Below are 19734 nucleotides of genomic sequence, written 5' to 3' on the forward strand. Positions count from 1 at the left end.
ATAAGTGACTTCAGGGGTTACGCTACAGTGAATACATGAATGGCTTTCAAACAAATTGTTGAATTTCAACTATAGCAAGAAGACTACCAGATATCAACCAGACAATGGAGTAAATTACATTGTTTACTCTATCCTGGTTCAGGATTTTAGTTCTGATATATCTGTTAGTGTGGATATACTTGATTTGTGACCATATGGCACAGGCTATATATAACAGTTGCTAATAGAATCATATAGGAGTCTAAGTGAAAGAAAAAGTGTGTGTGTTCTCTTATCACTGCATGTGCATATGGTAATAACTTGGCTTAGCCCACCAAGTTCAATTTGTTCAGTTAGGGAATCAGACATCCCACAGAGGAAATCATTTTGATATGAATCTCAGAATTAGTATTCCCAGTTATCCAGGAAAAAGTATCCTCAGGTCAGGCTTTTTTGTGTGATGTGAAAAGGCCTTTTTTTCTAATGAGAGGTTTAGAAACCAGGCAGTTTAACAGATATGTGGGGAATCAGTATCGTGTTAACTATAATTATACCAATTACACCCTTTTTTGTTATAAAGTCATTGCTTGCAAAACAATAAATATTTCAGATGTTGCTTTGCAAGAATGACAATGCCTCAAGCCCTTTTAGGAGTCTTGTACTTGAAACTATATTTAAAAAAAAATGACAGATTAGTGTTGCTGTTCTTAACATGAGATTTTAGCCAGGTTTCAATAATGCATAATATATCAGGGCCATCAAGCTGACTAAAGGCATGTATCTGTTTTCCTTTACCACTCAACTGTGAGAATTACTGAGAAGAAGCTTTAGCCTGACAGTGTTGGCCCAGAAAATTTCCCAAGGGGAGGAGTTAGCATGAAATACATACTTCAAGTTGGGCAGAATTTAGGAATCCAGAAGGACTAGGGCTGGGGTAAATACCCCTGGGCATTCTTAGCTAAGGGTAAAGCTGAAGGAGATGATCAAATAAGTGTTTCCTAAATCTATTTTTTTTATATAGAGGGTCAAAGGTATCTGGATTTTAATAGGCACTGAAACAGAAGAAAAGTAGTTACATTTTTCTGCCTCACAGTGCTTGGTAATTGTTTTCAGTTCTCATCAGGAGTAAATTCTGTGTGGAACCTGCATGCTCTTCTGGTGTATGCAAGGGATTTTTAGTCTTTGGTCTAGTTTCTTTCCTCATCCTAAATATGTTACTGACATCTGCTGTGTGTGTGTGTGTGTGTGTGTGTGTGTGTGTGTGTGTGTGTGTGTGTGTGTGTGTGTGTGTGTGTGTGTGTGTGTGTATGTGTGTGTATGTACATGTGCTCTGCCACCAGGATTAGTTTCTCTGAGTGATGGGATAAATTCTGGGTTCTCTGCTACCTGAATTGGATTAAGTGAGTAATCAGGGAATGACTGAATGAAAATGAGTGTGGTAAGGATGTCTGTTGATCCTTTTGCTCTAGTAAAGAGGGACTCAGACAAAAGGCTATCTGAGCAAGATGTGACTGAATTACATCTGACTTCGATCAAGACATGCTTATAATAACAGAAGTGGTAGAATTACTGAGGTTTTGAGGCCAGGAAATTGGGAGCATGAAGAGAATAAAATTACTAATAATGGCTTTCCATTTTTTTAGTTGGAAAATCATCAGGTTAGATGTTATGATTCCTAAATGTTTGTAATAATGCATAGTGTCCTACTCTTACTTACTTTGTGATGAACCATTGTATCTTATCTTTCCAGAACTCTCTACTGACCAATATAATGAAAAGATCATTATACCTGATATGATACTGTGATTCAGTGTTGAACTTTGTCCTACTTCAGCAAATGAAGTGGCTGCATTTTCCCTGATAATACCATGCATACAAGAGCAATGAATTGTGAAGTAAAGCTTTTCCTAACTTTTCTGTACCAGCAGTGAAAGCACTGTTACACTTGTTTCTGCCTTCTACCCCCAAACATGCTCTTTCCTTTTTCCCTTGCATAATTCAGTTAAATAAAGCTTTTAATAATAATAATAATAATAATAATAACAATATGATTATTATTATTATTACAATAGTAACTTAAAGAATACATGGATTACAATGATGGCTGCTAGGGATGTAGTCACTCTTCAGCATAAACATAGGTTGCATGTTTTATCTCTGTTTTGCAATATGGTTGATTAAGAAAAAAGCTCATTCAAAGCCAGTTAAAATACTTTTGTGTACCAGTGATATTAACCAATATTCTATTTGCTCTTGTATCCATGAGCTGTTACATACCTATTGTATGTTTGAAGCAAATTTTCATTTATCTGTAATACTCACTATTTTGTACACAATATGTGAGCAAGATGATATTTATAGGTATGAACAGTCAAACACGTTTGTTACACTGTTTGTGCACTCTTCTAAATATAATGTTTGTAACTGATGGCTTATATTTATTAACAGCTGATGAAGGATGCCTAGAAAACACACCTGACACTGCAGAGTTCAGCAGAGATTATCAGCTGCACCAGAATGTCTATGACCCACAACACGACTATCCAGGCATGAACAAGTGGGTAAGTTTTTCTGTTTTTCTTTTTATGCACCATTTCAATCACTCTCCTGTTACTCTGATTGCTTTTTTCCCCATATGTGACAAAAGATCAAATTTAGAAGCATGAAGTTTTTCCTTCCTACTTTATACCAGAAAACTGGAATGGAAATTTACTAACAAATAAAATATCTACAAGGCCAACAGATGATGGAAAAGATGATAGTGCTAACAAACCATCCTTCCAACATCAACACATATTTTACAAGTGTCTTGGCTTCTAAAAAATCTGTTATCAAATTCTTATACTGCCAACAATTCACATATTTTGGCTATTTCACTGATGGGGGTTTCGGAAACCCATAACACACAGTTTCTAGCGGTATTGCTGCTTGTTCATTGCATTATGAGGGAACAATTCAAAGACTGCTATAGTGATATATCTGCATGAAACCGTCAGAAATTACTGCTGTAGAGGTCTTGCTGGATATCACCTGATGCAAAAGAGTCTGTCCTGGGCATTAGCCATGTGCTCTTCCAGACAGCTGTACACTATGCTTTAAATAGTTAAGTAGAATAATTCAAAAACAGGCTCTACTGTACTCTTTTAGAATGAAGCAAAGGGAATGCTCACCATCTTTTTACATAATTGCTGTCTGTGACAGGAATGAGATTGTTGGTGCTGTAGCAGATAAATAATGCAAAATTGTGTGTGTGTGTGTGTGTGTGTGTGTGTGTGTGTGTGTGTGTGTGTGTGTGTGTGTGAGGGAGAGTGTGGGTGGTTGTTGTATATATATATATATATATATATATATATATATATATATATATATATATATGCAAAGGAGTCAAAAATAAGCTTATGCCCAATATCTCTTTCATGTCTCTGAATCCCTTATTTTTGCCTTACACTTATAGAGCATATCAATGCATCAGTAGTGGTGATGCTTTGATCTTTTATTTAAATACCTCAGAAAAAGTTAACAATGGTAAATTAATTAAAGTACTAATCTGACCACATTTTTCATATATGTTTTTTAGAAGTATCAAAGAGTAAGGTTACAAATATCTCAGGTTGCCTAGTTGCCATTAGGGCTCACACATTGAGGAATGGTTTATTCCCTGGCATGTGGGACTGCAAAGGCATAACAAGTTTTAAAATTTCTCTTAAAGCCAGTTTGTTCAGTCTTGTACATTCATCCTGTTGTGTTTTAATATATATTGCATTTTTCACTGTATTACTTGCAGGGTTTTATATACCTTATAATATTTCAATAAAACAAACAAACAAACAAATGAACAAACATGCAAGTTCCTAAGTCAATAGTTTTATTGAACACTTTAAAATCAAACAAAAAAACGTATTAGGAAAGGATAGTACATTATTTTATTACTCAGTTTATTGCTTTCATTCCAACACATTTGGACCTCTTCAGTCCTCCTAACATGTTTTCTGTTTGTTTTAGTTTGTTTTTTGTTTTTAGATATTTCAATAATGTTTCCAAATCATTTTTATTGCTTTTATAAAAGATGTTCATATTTTAATATACAGCTTGAGAAACAGAAAGATGCTTCAAAAATAATGTTCATTTTACTGTCTGTGATATGGAGTGGGTGATGCTTTATTTAATCATAATTTATTTTCCCCAGAAGTGAAAGTCCAAGGTGATTGATTAATTGTTTATGTATGTAGGCATGTATGTATGTATGTATTTATTTATATTTGATTATGGGGCTAGTGCAAGGATCAATATTATACAATGACTGTCCATTAATATTCCAAAACATGCACGCTGATTGGCCAGCTCAACCAGCGTGCCCATTGTAAATCCGACAATATACAAACAGAAAAGGTCCGGTTGCCTGGACTTTTTTCCTGTTGGTATATTGTCCAAGTTTTAATTTTTTCTATTAAAAAATAAATAAAGCTGTAGTCCCGACCCTGCACATACGAGAAAGACAGCCTGAAGAAAATACAAGGAAAATCAGGTACGTTATATAAAATTAAATACACATACCTGATTTCTCTTGTATTTTCTTCAAGCTGTCTTTCTCGTATGTGCGGAGTCGGGACTGCAGCTCATCCTACCCCTAAATTGCCCCAAACTATTTTTTTTAATTAAAAAAAAAGAAAATATAGAAAAATGGAAAAACGGAGATCTTCTTTTCTCTGTTGCTTACTTTCCGAAGCACTAATGTACTGGGTATGCGTGGGGACGCAAGTTTCATACGCATGTGCAATGCATCAAAAAAAGCAACAGGATCTCTATGAGCCGCAGAAGGACAGCATGGAACCATTATACAAGGACATTATTTAAGAAAGGTAAGTATTTTTTTCTTAAGTAATGTCATTGTATAATAGCAATAACCCACGTCTGGGTGTGGGCAATGCTGGATTTAACCACGGTTGTCTTTGTTTGGTCACTTGGGCTTCTCCCTCGTGACCAAACCACACCAACTGTGGGTAAATCCAGCATTACCCACACCCATATGTGGGTTATTGCTATATTAGCAACCAAGAAAGAAGCCAGCAAGCGTTGATAGTCACCATATCAAAAAATGTTTATTAACAAGAGGGAAGAAAACCCCCCTCCTAAAGTACTGCTATTGTAAAAACCAATAGCAGAAAAAATAGCATCAATGCTTTCCAAACCGGTTTCGGCTCCTCGGAGCCTTCTTCAGTGAAGTACAAAAGTGAAAAAACAGGGTATCACAATACATACATATATATATGGGTTGGTCCAACCCACGGTCCAATGCAAACACAGAATTCATAATTGGTCATTAAGACCAGGTGCAAACAAAGCTCCAAGTTTGATGATCCATTTTTTCTCCTTGGAGCTAAGTACATCCTGCCAGAACTGTTTGTCATTACATTTCCCTCTAATACAATCAATAACAACAAATTTATATGAAGCAGATGCATGTTGTAAACAATGTTTATACAAAGCATTACTAAATGCTTTCTTTTGATGTCACTTAAGTGCTCACAAATTCTCAAACGGAAAGCTCGAGAAGTCTTTCCAACATAAAAAGCAAAACAAGTGCAGGTCACCATATAGATGACCCACTCAGTATTACAGTTAGCCCAAAACTTGATATCAAACACTTGTGAAGTATTTTTACTGGTAAATTCATTTGTACGTGAAACCCGAATACAAAATGAACAATGCCCACAGGGAATACATCCAACAATGGGTTTCCCTGAAATAGATCGTTGAATTGGTTCAGAAAAAATTGAACCCACTTTCTTGTAATAACTCAATTTTGACCCAATGGTTTGTCCCCTTCTGAATGAAAAAGAACAATAATCTGGCAACATAGAATAAAGTTTTGGATCAGCTTTAAGAATGTTCCAATGTCTCTGTATGATGTTTTTAAAGCCCTGTGTGTTGCGTCCGTATGTAGTTACCAAACGTAGAGGTTGCGACTGCTGACAATTACTCTTATGTTTATATGTTAATAAATCATCCCTATTTAAACTGGACACCGATCTTTTAGCAAGATGTACCAAACCTGGACGATATCCCCTCTTGATGAATCTACAAGTCAAATCATCTTGGGCATCATTGAAGGATTGTTGGCTAGAACAGATTCTCCTGGCTCTAAGAAATTGAGATTTTGGTATATTTTGGATGACATGTGGTGGGTGGAAGCTGGTAGCATGTAATATGGAATTAAATTTAGGGAATTTCCTGAACATCCTGGAGGATAAGGTATCATCCTGATTCCTAATAATTTCTACATCAAGAAATACTATCCTCGATTTATGATAAGTCAATTTAAATTCAATCCCCCATATGTTGTTATTCAGGTATTCAAGAAATTCCATAAGATATTGTTCATCAGCTTTCCACACCAACCAACAGTCATCCAAATACCGGCGCCAGATATCCATCTCACACATATATATATTATGTGTGGCATCATAGATCACAATCTCTTCAATGTATGCCATAAACAGGTCTGCATATATGGGTGCAAAGGATGCACCCATAGCAGTACCCTGCTTCTGCCAATAGCAAAAATTTTGAAAATAAAAAACATTGCTGGACAGCACATGTTCTGTGAGGCATACCAAAAAAGTGTTAAATCCAGATGGATATAAACCTGATCTAGCCAACCAATAATCCAACGCTTGTAAACCCGCCCAATGAGGAATGTTGGTATAAAGAGAGGTAATGTCCAGAGTACATAATAGCCAATGAGATTGAAGTTGGGAATTGTTGATAATGTCCAAAAATTGGGTGGTGTCTTGAATTCTGGCTCTAATTTGACTCAATAGTGGTTTTAAATGTAGAGTCAAATATTCTGATAATGGTTCCGTAAGGGACCCATGTCCAGAGACAATTGGGCGTCCAGGTGGATCAGTGGCATGTTTATGGATCTTAGGTAATAAATACAGATGCTGTTTTTTAGGTGACTCAACCAATAACTGTTCCTTGATACTAGAAGTAATAATTCCTTCATCCACTGCCTCGGTTAAAAAACCATCAATCTGGCATTTAAAATGGGGAGAGGGATCCACAAGCATCTGTCGATAAGCATAATGGATCATCAAACTTGGAGCTTTGTTTGCACCTGGTCTTAATGACCAATTATGAATTCTGTGTTTGCATTGGACCGTGGGTTGGACCAACCCATATATATATGTATGTATTGTGATACCCTGTTTTTTCACTTTTGTACTTCACTGAAGAAGGCTCCGAGGAGCCGAAACCGGTTTGGAAAGCATTGATGCTATTTTTCTGCTATTGGTTTTTACAATAGCAGTACTTTAGGAGGGGGGTTTTCTTCCCTCTTGTTAATAAACATTTTTTGATATGGTGACTATCAACGCTTGCTGGCTTCTTTCTTGGTTGCTGCTCATTTTGCTTTTGCCGTGCAAGGGTTCCACGGGCACCTGTTGCTTTGTTGGACATTGCTATATTAACCAACTTCATGCTCAGCTCAGGTGAAATGAAAGACATTTCACAAATAAAAAATACAGAAATGTAAGCAATAACAAAGTAGTTCAGACTAGTTAAGAAAAAAAACTGTATTTGTACATTCCAGTGATCAAGCAGAGTATAGTGTAAAATGTATGCACTAGTTTCTAAGTATTTCTGAGAGAGGAGAAGAGATGTGAAAGGAGATAGGGATAGTGTGAAATGCTCTGTTTTGATGCAGAAGCATTTGGCTTGGATGAAGAAGTGATTTTTGAGTTGCAGTTTGAATTTTGAATAAGTGCTGATTTCCTTTATGCCAGAGGAGAGTGCTGAGGAGTTTAGTTCTAGGGGTAATGACTGCTGGTTTGGCTTGAGAGTAGAGTCTCAGGTTTTACAAGGAGGTATTTGCATGATGTTTAGCTGCAAGGCAAGTAAATGTCTGGAGTTGGAGAAGTTTGTACAGTTGGGATCCTAATAGTAGGTTAGATCTTTGTTTCATGGGTAATCATTTGCCTTTTTCTAGTGTGATATGGTGATGCTAACATTGTGGTGAATTTGTAATGAATTTTCAGGTGCTCTTAGTGATTGTCAGGAGTGTGGCAACAATTTTTGCTGGAGGCAGGAATGAAAATGGGCCTTTGCAGATGATTAAATAAACCATCACCCACTCCACACCATGATTCATTTTTGATTACACATTTATTTGTATTAAATGACTAACTATTATGGAAGCTCTTTATTTGTCCTGCTTTCCTGTTTGGTGCCACCAGTGAGCATGTTTTTGATGTGTGTGTGTGTGTGTGTGTGTGTGTGTGTGTTTACTATAAAATGGGTGACTTAAGCATTCATTTTATTTTAAACAGTTATTGACACCTGAAAATATTATATGTGAGATGGTGCTTATTTTGTTTGCCTCTGCTGTACTAGACAACAGTATATAAAATAATATACTGCAGATTACTTATAATTAATAGAAGTATAAACTGTTATGCTAAATTAAAGTACAACTATTATTTCTGCATGACTGCTATTTCTAGAAAGTAATAATTCAATGTCAAAAAGTAACTTATGACTGGCTGCAAACGGAATAATATGCATAGTACACATATTCCAACATTTTCTTACTAATACTAATGTACAACACATAATGATGTTTATCTGTTTAGTGAATTACTGTACTAATAGTTTATACCATTTCTCTGTGCTCAGGGGTGACCAGCAGTTCTTTATGCACTTTCATATGCCAAAATATTTCAAGGTAACTTGAATAAATTCTATTAGCTATATTTTCTTCTAGAAATTCACCATGTTTGTGCTTTTCTGTGATGGACTTTTTATGAGTTGTTATTAATTGGCTAAGCTTCTGGTGTCATTCAAAGGGGATCCAGTGTCTGTCAGCCTGGGAAGACATGCTCGACAAGCCGTGTTGCTTCACAACAGACGGCTTGCACCTGTCACCCCTAGGCTTTCGAATAATGGCCAAGGCTCTTGCTGCCCCCATAGTGCCTTTTTTAGGCAAGGCTTAAAAGTCAAACCCACCTTCATAAACAGCACAATTAACAAAAAACTGAGGGTTATGCTACTCAACGCCAGGAGTTTAAAATCTCAAAATGCACGTGCTCGAAGCACTCCTCAGTATGGAGAACGTTGACATCTGTGCAGTAACTGAAACCTGGTTCAAGGCTCCAGAGAGCACCCCAGCACTATTGGGCTACAACTCGTACCACACGTTTCGGCTGCAGAACATGGACCGAAACACAAAAGGAAGGGGTGTATCCATATTCATCAAAGATACCTACACCTCCAGGTTAGTGGCACAGCATGATACCTCTGAGATCATCCATGTGCAACTAACATCAGGCAAATCTGCAATGCAAATTGTGACCTGCTACAGATCACCCTCCATGACCCAGGACCACCACTCCACCTTTCTGGAGACACTGGAAAACATGAAGGTTCTACCAGACACCCTGATATTGGACGATTTCAATTACCCTATCATTAACTGGAAAAACTACTCGAGTGCAAACTCCCAGGCCCAGCGCTTCATGGAATTCATCAACTCAAATTCCCTGGATCAGCTGGTAAATTCCCCTACCAGAGGTGAAAACATATTGGACTTGGTCATCACAAACAAGGGCGACAGGTGTTCCACACCGGAGGTCAACCCGTCGCTGGTTAGATCAGACCATAAACTAATCACTCTGGATGTCCACAACCCACCACCACCCCCAACTAAGGAAACCACAGTAAAAAACTTTTCTAAACAAACTTCACCTTACTTAAGACAGAGGCGGTAAGTTTCACAGCCCCCACGCTAAAGGATAACGCTGCCCAATATGCAGAAACCTTTACAAATTCACTCTATGAGCATCTACAAGGATACTTGGATCATGCCATCCCTAGCAAAACCAAGACTCACTCCTCTAAGAGAAGGAAACCAGTCTGGTGGACCCCTGCCATAAACAGGCTATACAATAGAAGGAGGAAAATAGTTCAGAAAAAAAGCAAATCCCAAGAAGGAAAGACATCTCTGATCAGTATCAGTAAGAAACTAAGGTCCCTCATAAAATCATCCAAGGCTAACTTCGAAAAAAAAATAGCCAAGGATTCAAAAGATAACCACAAAGACTTATTTAGCTATGTTAAGAATCCAAGTGGCAACTCGCAGATATGCACTGAACTAGTGCAAAATAGCACAAAATATACTGAACCTACTGATATTGCCAACATCCTGGCAGATAGATTCAGTGCAAACTTCACCCCTCTCAATTCGAAAAGGGCCACAACAATACCGGAAAAGTGTAGTGTCCCAGAAATCACAGATGCACAGCCTGAAGAAAATTTTATTATAAATAAAGCTGTAGTCACTGACATGAGAAAGACAGCCTGAAGAAAATACAAGGAAAATAGCGTTATATAAAATTAAATACACATACCTGATTTCTCTTGTATTTTCTTCAAGCTGTCTTTCTCGTATGTGCGGAGTTGGGACTGCAGCTCTCCTACCCCTAAATTGCCCCAAACTATTTTTTTTAATTAAAAAAAAAAAGAAAATATAGAAAAATGGAAAAACGGAGATCTTCTTTTCTCTGTTGCTTACTTTCCGAAGCACTAATGTACTGGGTATGCGTGGGGACGCAAGTTTCATACGCATGTGCAATGCATCAAAAAAAGCAACAGGATCTCTATGAGCCACAGAAGGACAGCATGGAACCATTATACAAGGACATTATTTAAGAAAGGTAAGTATTTTTTTCTTAAGTAATGTCATTGTATAATAGCAATAACCCACGTCTGGGTGTGGGCAATGCTGGATTTAACCACGGTTGTCTTTGTTTGGTCACTTGGGCTTCTCCCTCGTGACCAAACCACACCAACTGTGGGTAAATCCAGCATTACCCACACCCAGATGTGGGTTATTGCTATATTAACCAACTTCATGCTCAGCTCAGGTGAAATGAAAGACATTTCACAAATAAAAAATACAGAAATGTAAGCAATAACAAAGTAGTTCAGACTAGTTAAGAAAAAAAAACTGTATTTGTACATTCCAGTGACCAAGCAGAGTATAGTGTAAAATGTATGCACTAGTTTCTAAGTATTTCTGAGAGAGGAGAAGAGATGTGAAAGGAGATAGGGATAGTGTGAAATGCTCTAATTTGATGCAGAAGCATTTGGCTTGGATGAAGAAGTGATTTTTGAGTTGCAGTTTGAATTTTGAATAAGTGCTGATTTCCTTTATGCCAGAGGAGAGTGCTGAGGAGTTTAGTTCTAGGGGTAATGACTGCTGGTTTGGCTTGAGAGTAGAGTCTCAGGTTTTACAAGGAGGTATTTCATGATGTTTAGCTGCAAGGCAAGTAAATGTCTGGAGTTGGAGAAGTTTGTACAGTTGGGATCCTAATAGTAGGTTAGATCTTTGTTTCATGGGTAATCATTTGCCTTTTTCTAGTGTGATATGGTGATGCTAAGATTGTGGTGAATTTGTAATGAATTTTCAGGTGCTCTTAGAGATTGTCAGGAGTGTGGCAACAATTTTTGTTGGAGGCAGGAATGAAAATGGGCCTTTGCAGATGATTAAATAAACCATCATCCACTCCACACCATGATTCATTTTTGATTACACATTTATTTGTATTAAATGACTTTAACTATTATGGAAGCTCTTTATTTGTCCTGTTTCCTGTTTGGTGCCACCAGTGAGCATGTTTTTGATGTGTGTGTGTGTGTGTTTACTATAAAATGGGTGACTTAAGCATTCATTTTATTTTAAACAGTTATTGACACCTGAAAATATTATATGTGAGATGGTGCTTATTTTGTTTGCCTCTGCTGTACTAGACAACAGTGTATAAAATAGTATACTGCAGATTACTTATAATTAATAGAAGTATAAACTGTTATGCTAAATTAAAGTACAACTATTATTTCTGCATGACTGTGCTATTTCTAGAAAGTAATAATTCAATGTCAAAAAGTAACTTATGACTGGCTGCAAACGGAATAATATGCATAGTACACATATTCCAACATTTTTTTACTAATACTAATGTACAACACATAATGATGTTTATCTGTTTAGTGAATTACTGTACTAATAGTTTATATTTATTTATTTATTTATTTTACATTTGTTAACCGGGCTAGTCTGGCTGGATACATGTCCATTTTCAGCAGAGGCCCGAGGAGAAAAGCTCCACTATTAGACTAAGACAATACATGAGGAATACTTTACTAATTAGATCAATCTTTTTTAACAAAAGAACAAAAATAAAACAAAACAAAAATGTACAAGGACAAAATACAGTTTGTCTTGACTAACTTACTAGGTTACAGTAAGATTATAATCAAAGTTCACATCATGTGGCTGAGGAGATAAGCTCAGGCACCAAAATATACAGTTGAGTTAAGGATATCTGAAGTGTAGGTACATAAAATTAATCATTGGTCAGAAGGTAGAGGACAGAATTGGTAATTAACAGAGTGAAAGAAAGCTAGTAGTTAGAAGTGTTAAAAAAAAGCAAGTTAGAAGGTAAGGTATATTGGTAGTAAAGTTAAGGGAAAAAGGGATAGGAAAAGAAATGTGGGTAGAGTAACTTCAAAAAAATAGCCAAGGATTCAAAAGATAACCACAAAGACTTATTTAGCTATGTTAAGAATCCAAGTGGCAACTCGCAGATATGCACTGAACTAGTGCAAAATAGCACAAAATATACTGAACCTACTGATATTGCCAACATCCTGGCAGATAGATTCAGTGCAAACTTCACCCCCCCTCTCACCCCGAAAAGGGCCCACAACAATACCGGAAAAGTGTAGTGTCCCAGAAATCACAGATGCACAGGTGAAAATAGCACTTTCAAAAGCCAAAAACACAGCGTCAATGGGGCCAGATGGTGTCCCAGGCTGCGTCTAGCATGAACTACAGAACAAACTGACCCCCCCACACCGAAACACGCTGTTTAACCTCAGCCTCTCCACAGGCTACGTGTCCATAGAATGGTGCACAGCAATGGTTATTCCACTCCACAAAGGAGGGGCCACAACTGACCCTGGTAACTATCGCCCCATATGCCTGACTAGCCTCGTCTGCAAGGCTATGGAGTGCTTCGTCATTAACAAAGACATTGGGAACCTCCAAACACTTGACCTGACCCAGTTTGGCTTTGTTAGGGGCAGATCATGCCTACCTGGTTGACTTCTTCGAGACAGTCACCAAGGCCATAGACGAGGGAAAGGTTGTTCACACAGCCTTCAACACCATTCCCCACTCGGGTATTACAGAAAACCTCACCAGCCTGAACATAAACCCCTACATCATGAGATGGGTTGCCAACTGGCTTACAGACAGAACTCACACAGTAAGAATAGTGGACTCCAGGTCTGACTTTAAACCAGTCACAAGTGGAAGGCTGGAGCCTCCCTGTGTCTTGACAGAGTGCTCTTCAAACTATCTGGAGATATACAGAGTTAAGTATATTTTTCTGGCACTTCAGAGTCGTGTACTGTTAATTGTTGCATGACTAATTTTATATCATTGCTGGCTGACTTCAGAGATGTGCACTGTTATTTTTGCTTCACTGTATAGTTTTTCAGATCTCTGCTGAAGGTGTTGGTTTTCCCCTACCCACTCTCCCTATTCCTGTCTTGTTTAAATTTGGAGGCTTTTGCAGTTGCCCACCCCCACTGTAGATTTGATCTGGGACACTCCCCCCAGTCCCATCTCTTTACCTCATTCTACCTAATAGACTCCTTCTGCACTTGTTTTTAGTCATTTTTAATTTAATTGCATTTTTTAAAACTGTTTGGTCTAACATTGCTACATACTCAAGTGTGCTAGCGTGCACTGCATTTGAATTGTTTTTACTGCTGTTTTAGCTACTTTTCTGTATTAAAAAAAAAATCTAAGCCTGTTTCCTACCTTTCCTGTAACTAGTGTAGTCCATTTTCAGATTTGCTGTATCCAGGACTGTATGTAAGCTTCTGAGCCCCCCAAACTTCCCGTGTTGGAGGGAAGCCTTCTAGCTTATCAGTGGGAATGGTAAGCATTAGGTAACCTATCTACCACATAAGGAGGGTTGTGACCCAGAAATTGTAGTTATTGGCTGTTTGGGCAGTTTTTCCATCTCTCTCAACTTTCTGATTTAAAAGCCCACATTTGCACTTGTTTCTCCCTTTTCCTGTAACTAGTTTATTCCAGATACAGATTCTTAGTTTTAGCACTTGAATTTGCTTATTTGTGATCAGCACTTGTTCAGAACTTGTTGTAAGCACTAAATAACCTACTAATTACTACATTACTCAACCTTCCTCATTACCTAGACGAAAACAGTTTTGGTACTTACTTTCTTCACTTGCTTAGAGAAAAACAGCTATTGTACTCACTTTCCTCACTTATATAGAGGAAAATAGTTTTGTATTCAGGCATGTCTAAGGGTCAGCTCCCAGTGTTCTCTCCTGTCTATCTGATGAATCTGGGCATCTCGGGGCAATGTAGAAATTGCCTCATGTGCACAGACAAACCTCTCCTCCTACCACCCAACACTACATCTTGTGAGAGATGCACTTATCTAGCCGAACTGGAGGTAAAGCTCTCTCCAACGAAGAGTGAACTTGAGAGTCAAGAGGAGAAGGTAAACACTTGCACCACACCACACTCATCACATAGTCTCACTAAATCTACACCACCAAAATCCACACATACAAACAAAAAAGCATTCATGGAGGCTCTCAATAATAATCTGTTCAAGCAACAGAGACCTCCAAAGCAGAAATGCAAGCAACCTCCACCCCCCAACACAACCCAAATGACACATAACCCCGCAGGCCTGGTGTGCCACTCAACCACAGCCAATAAGGCAAAACAACGTACCCAACACACTAGTCATAGTATTCTATATTGCAAGTACACTGATGTCCCACCACCAGGCTAAACAAGGAAGGTTACCGTCAGCCGTCAGGTGCCAGATCTGCCATATAGTCTGGCCTATCAGGAGTCACCCAACAACAAGCAAAATGGCGACTCTGTCATTGTCCGCGTTGGTGTGAACGACCCGAGATCGCACTGCTGACCTGCTACGGGAAAGAAAGACATGGAAGAGCGCCTCCCGATCTTGTAGCTCAGGCAGGTATGTATTCCCTAGCTCCTGAGTATATTCTGCTATCACCCAGAATGATACCGCAGTATAAGGACAAAAATGATTGACTCCCCAACAACTTCTACAAGCTTCTGGTGTCATTCTGGGGTGGTTCGGTGCATTCAATTGCCTGGATGGCATGGTCGACAGACCATGATGCTTTTACAAAGATGGCTCGTTGCACTCGTCACCCCTGGGATTTCGGATACTGTGGCTAAGGATGTTCTTCATTCCACATATTGCTGCAAACCTAACTATTGGGTAGTCTTCGCTGTCCGTCGTGTCCGAATACCAGTAGGCTGACGCCGGTCAGGGCGATTAGACTGATGTCAGTACGCCAGGGTACTAATGCGCATGACCGACGTCATAATATCCCTCAGTCTTTTGCCGTGATGTAGTCCGGATGCAGAAGCAGTTTTGCGAGTGCAGGTTACATGCTCTTGAAAGTTTCTGAAGTCAGAGTTTCAGACCAAATCAAAGTTGGTTGCTACCCCCGTTGGGGAATATTTTGGTTTTTTCTTGCCTCAGTATTTAACCGGATGTCAGAAAAAGTGAATAACTGTATTTCTTGTGGGAAACAGATACCTCATAGGGATTACCATACTTTGTGTATACCTTGTTTAGGGCCTGAGCACGACGTTGTTGGATGCCGCTCTTGTGCTAGATTTAACAAACGCACTATTAAGAGAAGGTTAGACTGTGCCAGGTTAGTTTTGGGAAGCGTTGTAATTATAAAATGCCGTCGGATGCTCCGCCGCTTCGCCAAAAGCGCAAGGACAAAGCGGCAAAGCCTAGAGTGGAAGAACCGACAGTCCCGGACATCGGTTCTTTAGAAGGCTCAGTGGAGCCGGAGGTTTTGCCAGGAGTTTCTTTGGAGTCTCAGTGAGAGACTTTACTGTTACAGGATGTGTCCTCTCAGGAAGTAGGCCAGGCTGAAGGGGCTTCTCAGGTGGCTGTTCTTCCCTCTCTTCCTAAGGTGGTTAGGGCCTCCCTTCTGTTTCCAAGGCTTCTTAAGAGGCAGGCCTAGTTTAGCTTCAGTGGGGTTTCTCCGAGTGTTTCAGGGTCTTTGCCTAAGAAACATATGCTTAAAATGGCAGAGGATTTGATTACTATGATTAGAGGTTCTATGCCCCCTCCTGATAAGAGGCCTAGGGTGGAACCTGAGTTTGAGAGTTTTGAGCAATGTTCCGAGGGTTCTGAGTCTTGCTGAAGACTTGCAGGAGTATCCTCCTTATTCTGATTCTGATGTGGATGATTCTACTCCTTCAGCTTCTCCTCCTGAGGATTTTTCATTTTCAGAGACTCTGCATTCCATGAGGGAGCATTTTAAATGGGAAGGTCAAGATTTCTCTGATTCCAGGAAGAGGCTTAGGGAATTCTTGTTTTACCCCAGCATAGGCCTTTAGCTATACCTCCTGTTCTGAATGGGGTTTGAAGATGTTTTTGCAGAGGCTTCCCTGAATCCTGATTCTTTGCCTCCTGCCCCAGTTAAACCGGATAGGTACTATAGGGTGCCTGAAGCTCATAAGTATCTTTTAAGAGTCCTAGGGCAGACCCGAAACTGTCTCTAAGGGGCCTAAAGGTGTGAAGGCTTCTGTTGTTAAAAATCCTGTTCCTCCTGATAAAGAGGCAAGGGCTTTGGATAGATGGGGAAAGAAAGTGTATACTTCTTCCACTTTAGCCATGAGGGCGTTGAATTGTCAGTTTCACATGTTAAAATATCAGAATTATCTCCTTTCACAATTGAAATCTAAGGTGGATGCTCTGGCTGAAGGTATTGAGTGTAAAGAGTTGCAGGATTTAGTTCATGTGTCTGAACAGGTGGGTAAGCATTCCTTGCAGTGTGGTTTTGATGCTGTGCAGGCCTCCTCGAGGGTGGCTGCCACTGGTTCTGTTCTTCATAGGCACGCCTGGTTGAGGGATCAGAATTTAGCTGAGCATGTTAAGACAAGGATTTTGGATGCTCCTTTACAGTCTGATGTGTTGTTTGGTTCACCTGTGGAAGCAGTTTTAAAGAAAATGGAGGACAAGGCTAAGTCTATGCAAACTGTTAAGATTTTTGCAGGTGCAGCCTCCAAGTTTAGTAGAAATTGGCCTACTAAGGGATGGACATATCCTGCTTATGATTCCCAGTCTAGGGGTAGGTCTAGACGTGGTAGGGGCAGAGCTCAAGGTTCTTTTAGGCCTAGAACAGGGAGTTCACCTGCTCAGACTTCTGGTGAGGGCAGGGTCAGTCCTTTCGTAAACAGACCCAATGACCTGCCTTTTCAGCTGCCAGTACATTCTCGCCTGGCAGCACCTTTGGGAGGAAGGCTGTCTCTTTTCAAAGAAAATTGGGATTTAATTACCCAAGACAGGGGCCCCTGGGTTTCTGGATAAAAAAAAACCAAATTCAAACCACGGTTTAAACAGGTTTTATTTTTTCCCCCCCAAATTTTACCCCCTTTTTGGGGGCCCCCCCCTCCTTTTTTCAAAAAAAAGGGGGGCACCTTTCTGGGGGATGTAGGAACATATTATGTTTATAGATTTGGTTGTGTTAATTTGGAGTTTGGTGGATAGCATTTCAGCATTTCCTGGTGTGGGGGGGAAGGAGTTAATTAAAGTTAGCTGAAGTTGGGATTTAAACAGGAGGGCCACTCCTCCACCTTTTTTATTAGGGCGGTCTAGTCTTAAGGTACTATATCCTATATACCATTTCCTCTGTGCTCAGAGGTGACCAGCAGTTCTTTATGCACTTTCATATGCCAAAATATTTCAAGGTAACTTGAATAAATTCTATTAGCTATATTTTCTTCTAGAAATTCACCATGTTTGTGCTTTTCTGTGATGGACTTTTTATGAGTTGTTATTAATTGGCTAAGCTTCTGGTGTCATTCAAAGGGGATCCAGTGTCTGTCAGCTTGGGAAGACAAGCTCGACAAGCCGTGTTGCTTCACAAGAGACGGCTTGCACCTGTCACCCCTAGGCTTTCGAATACTGGCCAAGGCTCTTGCTGCCCCCATAGTGCCTTTTTTAGACAAGGCTTAAAAGTCAAACCCAGCTTCGTAAACAGCACAATTAACAAAAAACTGAGGGTTATGCTACTCAACGCCAGGAGTTTAAATCTCAAAATGCACGTGCTCGAAGCACTTCTCAGTATGGAGAACGTTGACATCTGTGCAGTAACTGAAACCTGGTTCAAGGCTCCAGACAGCACCCCAGCACTATTGGGCTACAACTGCATACACGCTTCGCCACAGAACATGGACCAAAACACAAAAGGAGGGGGTGTATCCATATTCATCAAAGATACCTACACCTCCAGGTTAGTGGCACAGCATGATACCTCTGAGATCATCCATGTGCAACTAACATCAGGCAAATCTGCAATGCAAATTGTGACCTGCTACAGATCACCCTCCATGACCCAGGACCACCACTCCACCTTTTTGGAGACACTGGAAAACATGAAGGTTCTACCGGACATCCTGATATTGGACGATTTCAATTACCCTATCATTAACTAGCAAAACTACTCGAGTACAAACTCCCAGGCCCAGCGCTTCATGGAATTCATCAACTCAAATTCCCTGGATCAGCTGGTAAATTCCCCTACCAGAGGTGAAAACATATTGGACTTGGTCATCACAAACATGGGCGACAGGTGTTCCACACCGGAGGTCAACCCGTCACTGGCTAGATCAGACCATAAACTAATCACTCTGGATGTCCACACCCCACCACCACCCCCAACTAAGGAAACCACAGTAAAAAACTTTTCTAAACAAACTTCACCTTACTTAAGACAGAGGCGGTAAGTTTCACAGCCCCCACGCAAAAGGATAACGCTGCCCAATATGCAGAAACCTTTACAAATTCACTCTATGAGCATCTACAAGGATGCTTGGATCATGCCATCCCTAGCAAAACCAAGACTCACTCCTCTAAGAGAAGGAAACCAGTCTGGTGGACCCCTGCCATAAACAGGCTATACAATAGAAGGAGGAAACTAGTTCAGAAAAAAAGCAAATCCCAAGAAGGAAAGACATCGCTGATCAGTATCAGTAAGAAACTAAGGTCCCTCATAAAATCATCCAAGGCTAACTTCGAAAGAAAAATAGCCAAGGATTCAAAAGATAACCACAAAGACTTATTTAGCTATGTTAAGAATCCAAGTGGCAACTCGCAGATATGCACTGAACTAGTGCAAAATAGCACAAAATATACTGAACCTACTGATATTGCCAACATCCTGGCAGATAGATTCAGTGCAAACTTCACCCCCCCCCTCTCACCCCGAAAAGGGCCCACAACAATACCGGAAAAGTGTAGTGTCCTGGAAATCACAGACGCACAGGTGAAAATAGCACTTTCAAAAGCCAAAAACACAGCGTCAGTGGGGCCAGATTGTGTCCCAGGCTGCGTCTAGCATGAACTACAGAACAAACTAACCCCTCACCGAAACACACTGTTCAACCTCAGCCTCTCCACAGGCTACGTGCCCATAGAATGGCGCACAGCAATGGATATTCCACTCCACAAAGGAGGGGCCACAACTAACCCTGGTAACTATCACCCCATAAGCCTGATTAGCCTCATCTGCAAGGCTATGGAGTGCTTCATCATTAACAAAGACATTGGGAACCTCCAAACACTTGACCCGACCCAGTTTGGC

General features: G+C 39.8%; 1 protein-coding gene across 1 annotated transcript in view; it reads left to right on the forward strand.

Moving 5' to 3' along the window:
- The window catches only part of SCG5 (secretogranin V), a 402914-nt gene that overhangs the window by 313324 nt on the left and 69856 nt on the right, over positions 1–19734 (forward strand). The window contains 1 exon segment of the mRNA XM_044074153.1: positions 2428–2540. Coding sequence (XP_043930088.1) covers positions 2428–2540 — 113 coding nt within the window.

Source organism: Protopterus annectens, chromosome 6.part0 (genome assembly GCF_019279795.1).
Source record: "Protopterus annectens isolate FY-2018-M chromosome 6.part0, PAN1.0, whole genome shotgun sequence".
Lineage (NCBI taxonomy): Eukaryota > Metazoa > Chordata > Ceratodontiformes > Protopteridae > Protopterus > Protopterus annectens.